The sequence below is a fragment of the Mus pahari genome, chromosome 21 (assembly GCF_900095145.1).
Source record: "Mus pahari chromosome 21, PAHARI_EIJ_v1.1, whole genome shotgun sequence".
NCBI classification, from domain to species: Eukaryota; Metazoa; Chordata; class Mammalia; order Rodentia; family Muridae; genus Mus; species Mus pahari.
Genome location: NC_034610.1, coordinates 46,678,993 through 46,684,772, shown reverse-complemented (window position 1 = coordinate 46,684,772; position 5,780 = coordinate 46,678,993). Strand labels below are relative to the sequence as shown.

Sequence of the window (5,780 nt, the reverse complement as noted above, 5' to 3'; positions counted from 1 at the left end):
ACAGTCTACTTGGTTCTGTGCAACCCAAAGACCCCCACCCCACCCCACCCCCCCGCCTCCTAAATGCTGGGATTAAAGGCGTGTGCCAGGTTTCCGCTTCCTTTTAAGCCCTCTCTTCCTGGAGCAGAGCTGACACAGATGATGTCAGACAGTGACTCCTAGGGTCACCCAAGCTGGCCTCAAACTTTTGATGTTCCAGCCACCCAAGCTGTGGGTTACAAGTATGTGTCACCATAGCAAGCGATGCTGTGCTTTTTAATTTTTTCACTTGCTATTGAAACTAGAAATCACAATGAAGGGGGTTTGCAGGGGGTAACACACACAAGAGAGTGGGGTAAACACATGCAAGAAGAAATCAAGCAACTCTTTTGGCCATGTGAGAAAGGAAGTAAGAATAAGTTTGAAATACATACCATGACTGTGGCCACATTATTTGGGAAAGCCTTAGCAAGGATGGATGACGATGCCGTTATGGCCCCACCAAAGCCTATGGCGTCTACTATTCTCACCAGAAAACACATGGCAATGAATATCGGTCCTTCCGGAAGTTGATCCAACACACTGAAAAATAAATAAATAAATAAATAAATAAATAAATAAATAAATAAAACGACAATTATCAAATGTCCAACGGCTTTCAGTTTTTAATTCACTATACTTCCTGAAGAGAACCACACTTTCCAAAGTTATTAGATAAAACAGCTTTCAGGGGTCTTCTAAAGAGTTGGTTTGTTAGCTGGGTGGTGGTGGCACATGTCTTAAATCCCAGCACTCAGGAGGCAGAGGTAGGTGGGTCTGTGTGAGTTCAAGGCCAGCCTGGTCTACAGAGGGGTTCCAGGACAGCCAGGATGTCACAGGGAAGCCCTGGTGTGGAAGGGGGGTGGTTGTCACACTTTTGATAGGGAATTACCGTTTTGAATTTTTGTTATAATTCAAGCCATGAGAGCTTAGCTGTCCCTTTTTTGTTGGTATAACTGGTTTCCAAGATGGTAATTCTAAATAGGTTTATTTGGAATACTGTGGTCCCCTGGACCCATAGAAGACTGATGACAGGAGCTGCCGTAGGTATCAAAATCAGAGGATGCTGAAGTTCTCAACATCAGTCATATTGTCTGCTATAACTGATGCTCATCTTACCAAACGCATCTCTACTGTTACTTTATTTATCATGGTGCTATGTTGAACCCAAGGCCTCACCCACGGTCCACCAATACTCTTGCAGAGCTCTGCTTAAGTTGCTCACAGGACTTCAAACCAGCCAGGTCTACATAGTTCCAGGTCACTCAGGGCTACACAGTGATACCCTGTCTCAGACACAACCACAAAACAAAAGGAGTTGGGGGAGCCTGTCTAGGAACATTACACAAAAGAAGAGAAAAAGCAGGACGCTAAGAAAGATTTTTGATGGCGAGTTGCAGCATCCCCAGCCAGGGGTCTTTGAGCTGATGCTGTAACAAACAGATTCTCTTTTCTGTCTAAGCAAAACGTTCCCATGACTCAGAAGACTGTTAGGTTTCCATCGTGAGTGGCCACGGGAGTCCCCGTGGATGGATTCAGGAGCCACAGTTCTGTTTTCTCTATGGTTTTAAGACAGGGTCTTCCTGTATAGCGCAGACTATTGACCTTGACCTTCCTCCTCTATTGCCTCTGGAAAGCTAGAATTACAGGTCTTCAACACCACGTCTGCTTCAGCAGAAGATCTTGGAGGACTCTCTTTAAGGTCAACCATGCTTCTATTTGCTTCCCACCCACCTCCCTCCATTAATCACAGGGTAAGCACCTGACAGAACAGTACTGATTGGTTTAAAGAGCCGTTGATGGGTCAGTGAGATGGCTTAGGAGGTAAGGTGATTGCAGCACAAGTCTGGCAACCTGAGTTCAATACCTGGAACCCATGTAAAGGTGGAAAGAAGGAAACGATGCCACCATATTGTCCTCTGCCCTCCACCTGCACAGCACCCTCCCCCATAAACATATAATAACAATAAAACTTTAAGGAAACTTTTAAAGCCATTAACACTTTTTAGCAGATAGACTATGAAATCCATCCTTGTTCCCAGACATTAGAAAGTTACTTACCCAAAGAGAATTGTAACTCCTCCTGAGACAAACATTCCTGCTATAAACATAAATTTGGCTCCAATGTGTACAAGCTGCAATAAAAGTCAAAGAAAAGTAATAAATGAATTGCTTCAACATGTCTACATTTACATAAACAAGACTAGTAGAACATATAAAACTGCAGGAAAGCATGGGGTTTAATGTCATATTAAAATAATCGTTTAAAAGAATTGTAATGTACACCGTCCAGAGGCAAGGAAGGGACTCACGTCAACCACAAAGAGAGAACAGTGGCGTAATTTATGAAGATATAATGGCATTATTTCCGTATCTATTGAAATTCTAGATTAGTAAGTTACAATAACTCACCCCATGATTTTTTGAAGATTAAGATATGTAAGCCGGGCAGTGGTGGCGCACGCCTTTAATCCCAACACTCGGGAGGCAGAGACAGGAGGATTTCTGAGTTCGAGGCCAGCCTGGTCTACCAAGTGAGTTCCAGGACAGCCAGGGCTAAACAGAGAAACCCTGTCTCGAAAAACAAACAAACAAACAAACAAACAGAAGATATCAATATGATTACCAACACTTACATATTTTCCAAACACCAAAGAAGCCAGCAATTCAAATAACGCATAGCATCCGAAGATCATTCCAATCGTGGTGTTGCTGGCCCCCTTCTTTTCTGCCTTAGAAGGAACAGAAACAGGAATACAACAGTATTGGTGGAAAGACAGGAGGATGAAGTCGGAGCATCACCTTTGTGACTTCCATATATGGATTATGGATAGTAAGTTCCAAGACTGGGGGCGGGGACGTTAATGCCCACATAATGGACATTCCTTTTGTAAACATTAACTTACCACGGAGCAGCTTCCTCAGAACCTTTTTTTTTTGTATATACTCAGCTTGGTTGGCCCTGTCCTATGTCCTGCTCAAACCTTTCCATTTCTGGCATTTTAAAAAATGATTTTAAAATAAGCAAGGTAAGGGGAAGATATGGTAACATCTAGACTCTGATATGAAAGCAGTTCACTTAGTTTGCCCATAAAGAATTCCCAGTCGGGCATGGTGGCACACGCCTTTGATCCCAGCCCTCGGGAGGCACAGGCAGGCAAATCTGTTAATTCGAGACCAGCCGGGTCTACAGAGTGAGTTCCAGGACAGCCAAGGCTACACAGTGATACTCTACCTCAAAATCATCAATCAATCAATCAATCAATCAATCATCTCTTTCCTAAGGAGAAGTCAGTATTACAGAATATAAAAAAACCACAAAATACTCAGGCTGAGGCAACGTGAGCCTGCTTCTCAGCGGCTGAAGAAACAGCTGATGTAGACAGACTTCCTTTTTGGTATCACTTCTCTTTACAGAATTGCTCTCCACCCAAAATAAACACAAAGCATGTGCCAGCTGTGCCAGTTCTAGAAGAAAATAAACAAAGCCAAAAAAAAAAAAAAATTAAGGAGAGAAAATGTCATGAACTGGCAGATGGGTCCTAGGAAGGCCCAGCCAGTAGGTGGCCCTGTGCCTTCTGTCCATGCTTAATTTGGGGAGAATTGTTTCGTCCTGTGAGGAATGCAGATGAAGGATGCTTCCCGCAGACCACATGACCAGAGACGCTCCCCACAGTGTACTCTCCATACCTGGGATAATTCATCTCTAGAGCCTGCTCCACCAGGGGCATCTAAACCTTGCTCTAGATGATGTAGCACACTCACTCTGAATCTATTTTGTGTGTGCACCTGAGCATGTATATGTGCACCACAGATGAACGGGAGTCCTTGAATGCATGGATTCCCTGGGATGGGAGTTACAAGCAGTTGTGGGCCACTGTGCAGGGTGCTGGGAACTGAACTCGTGTCCTTTGCAAGAGCAGCAGGTGTTCTTAACCACTGAACCACCCTGCCTCCCACCTGTGAGGTAGGAACATTACAGAGAGAGCAAGGAGAGCCTGGAATATCAGACCTGGCTGTGTTTCTACACCCAATCTGTAAACGATTATGCTATACAATGAGGTGTCCACAAACTCCAAAGGCATGGGGCTCATACAATTCTACACAGCTGAAAATGCGGGTGTTCCTGATCAGTGACATGTCACCCAACGCATTGGCTTATGCATGTTCTGTATAATAAACCCATGCCCTTAAGCGGTTCCCTGAGTTCTGTGGCCAATTAATCAAATTAATTGAACCCAAGGTTGGGTGTGTATGAACCCCAACTTGTAGCCAGTTAGTCACAAGCTTCAGGCTAGAGCTTGTGACTCAGGGGGTCTACAACTGACACTTGAGGGCAGGGGACAGTCCTGGGACTGAGGTACCGCCAGGTCACAGAGGCACAGTTGTTCTGGATTAGAAGACTTCCGCAGTGTCTGTTGCTGAAGAGTTATTTGCTCACTAGAAAAAGTAGCAACCCTGTGCCTTTTGAGGCCATAAAAGTGACCTGCGTTGTGAATGCAAAACTGTAGAAACTGCACTTCAGTTGGTTCTTCCCTTTGTGCTGGCGAGCTTTATGTCAACTTGATACAAGCGAGAGTCACTGGAGAAGTGGCGGCCTCAGTGGAGAAGTTGCCTCAGTAAGATCAAGTTATATGCAAGTCTTTGGGGGGCATTTTCTTAATGGATAATTGATGAGGAAGACCCAGCCCAAGGTGGGTAGGACTACTCCTGAGCAGGTGGTTCTGAGTTCTATTAAGAAAGCAAGAGGAGCAAGCCAGGATGCAGCACCTCTGCATCAGCTCCTGCCTCCAGGTTTCCGCCCTGTTTGAGTTCCCATCCTAGTTTCCTTCAATGATGAGCGGTGATGCGGGAGTATAAGACGAACAAACCCTTTCCTCCCTAAATTGATTTTTGGTCCTGGTGCTTCATTGCAGCAGTAGAAACCCTAACTAAGACACATTCTAGACCCTCAGATCAGGTGGTTCTCAACCTGTGGGTCTCCACCTCCCTGTGAGGATCAAATCACCATTTCACGTGGGTCACATCAGATATTTGCATTATGATTCATAGCAGTAGCAAAATTACAGTTATGGAGTAACACATAGAACTCTATGGCCGGGGGCCACCACAGCATGAGGAACTGTATGAAGGGTCACAGCTCCAGGACGGCTGAGTTAGAGCCTTCTATCATTTTTTTCACAAAACTCAAATCTGACCGACCACTCTGACGCTCTCCCAGCCGCCAAGTCCAGTGTTCTTAGCTTCCAGCTGCAGCCTGCCCCTCAGAGCCCCCCAGCCTTCTATCCAGGACTTGCCCTGCCCTAAGTTTAAGCCACAGTGAGCTGTCTCCTGTTCCCTAAGAATATGACATCACTCTGCTCTCCCCCCCCACCTCTGCAATAATGCCCCTCCTCTCTGTGATTTACCAGAGGATCTGCCACTTCTCAAGCCACGCCTCACTTAGACTCAACTGAAGAAGTCTCAGGCGGTGGCACATCTTTCTCCTCAGCCATAATCTACCAAGTGTTAGCCATTCCTTGCTCCTGAGTATCGTTTCTTCTTGCCATGTTTTCCTTAAAGAATACCCAAAGTCTGAACCAATTCTCCTTCCTCCCTTCCTTCCTTCCTACCTTCCTTCCTTCCTTCCTTTCTTCTTCCTCCTTCCTTCCTTCCTCCTTCCTCCTTCCCTCCTCCTTCCTTCCTTCCTCCTTCCTTCCTTCCTTCCTTCCTCCTTCCTTCCTTCCTCCTTCCTTCCTCCCTCCCTCCCTCCTCCTTCCTTC

General features: G+C 45.5%; 1 protein-coding gene across 2 annotated transcripts in view; it reads right to left on the bottom strand.

Annotated features, from left to right (window-relative positions):
* Slc18b1 (solute carrier family 18 member B1) overlaps window positions 1-5,780 on the bottom strand; it is a 34,363-nt gene that overhangs the window by 23,268 nt on the left and 5,315 nt on the right. Inside the window, exons 2-5 of one of the 2 annotated variants that reach the window (XM_029533171.1) lie at window positions 3,345-3,486; window positions 2,655-2,750; window positions 2,080-2,153; window positions 414-561 (exon numbers count right to left, since the gene is read on the bottom strand). In XM_029533171.1, coding sequence (XP_029389031.1) covers window positions 414-561; window positions 2,080-2,153; window positions 2,655-2,714 — 282 coding nt within the window. In that variant the 5' untranslated portion in view covers window positions 2,715-2,750; window positions 3,345-3,486. The remainder of the gene's footprint in view (window positions 1-413; window positions 562-2,079; window positions 2,154-2,654; window positions 2,751-3,344; window positions 3,487-5,780) is intronic. The other variant, XM_021221570.2, reaches the window with a different exon arrangement.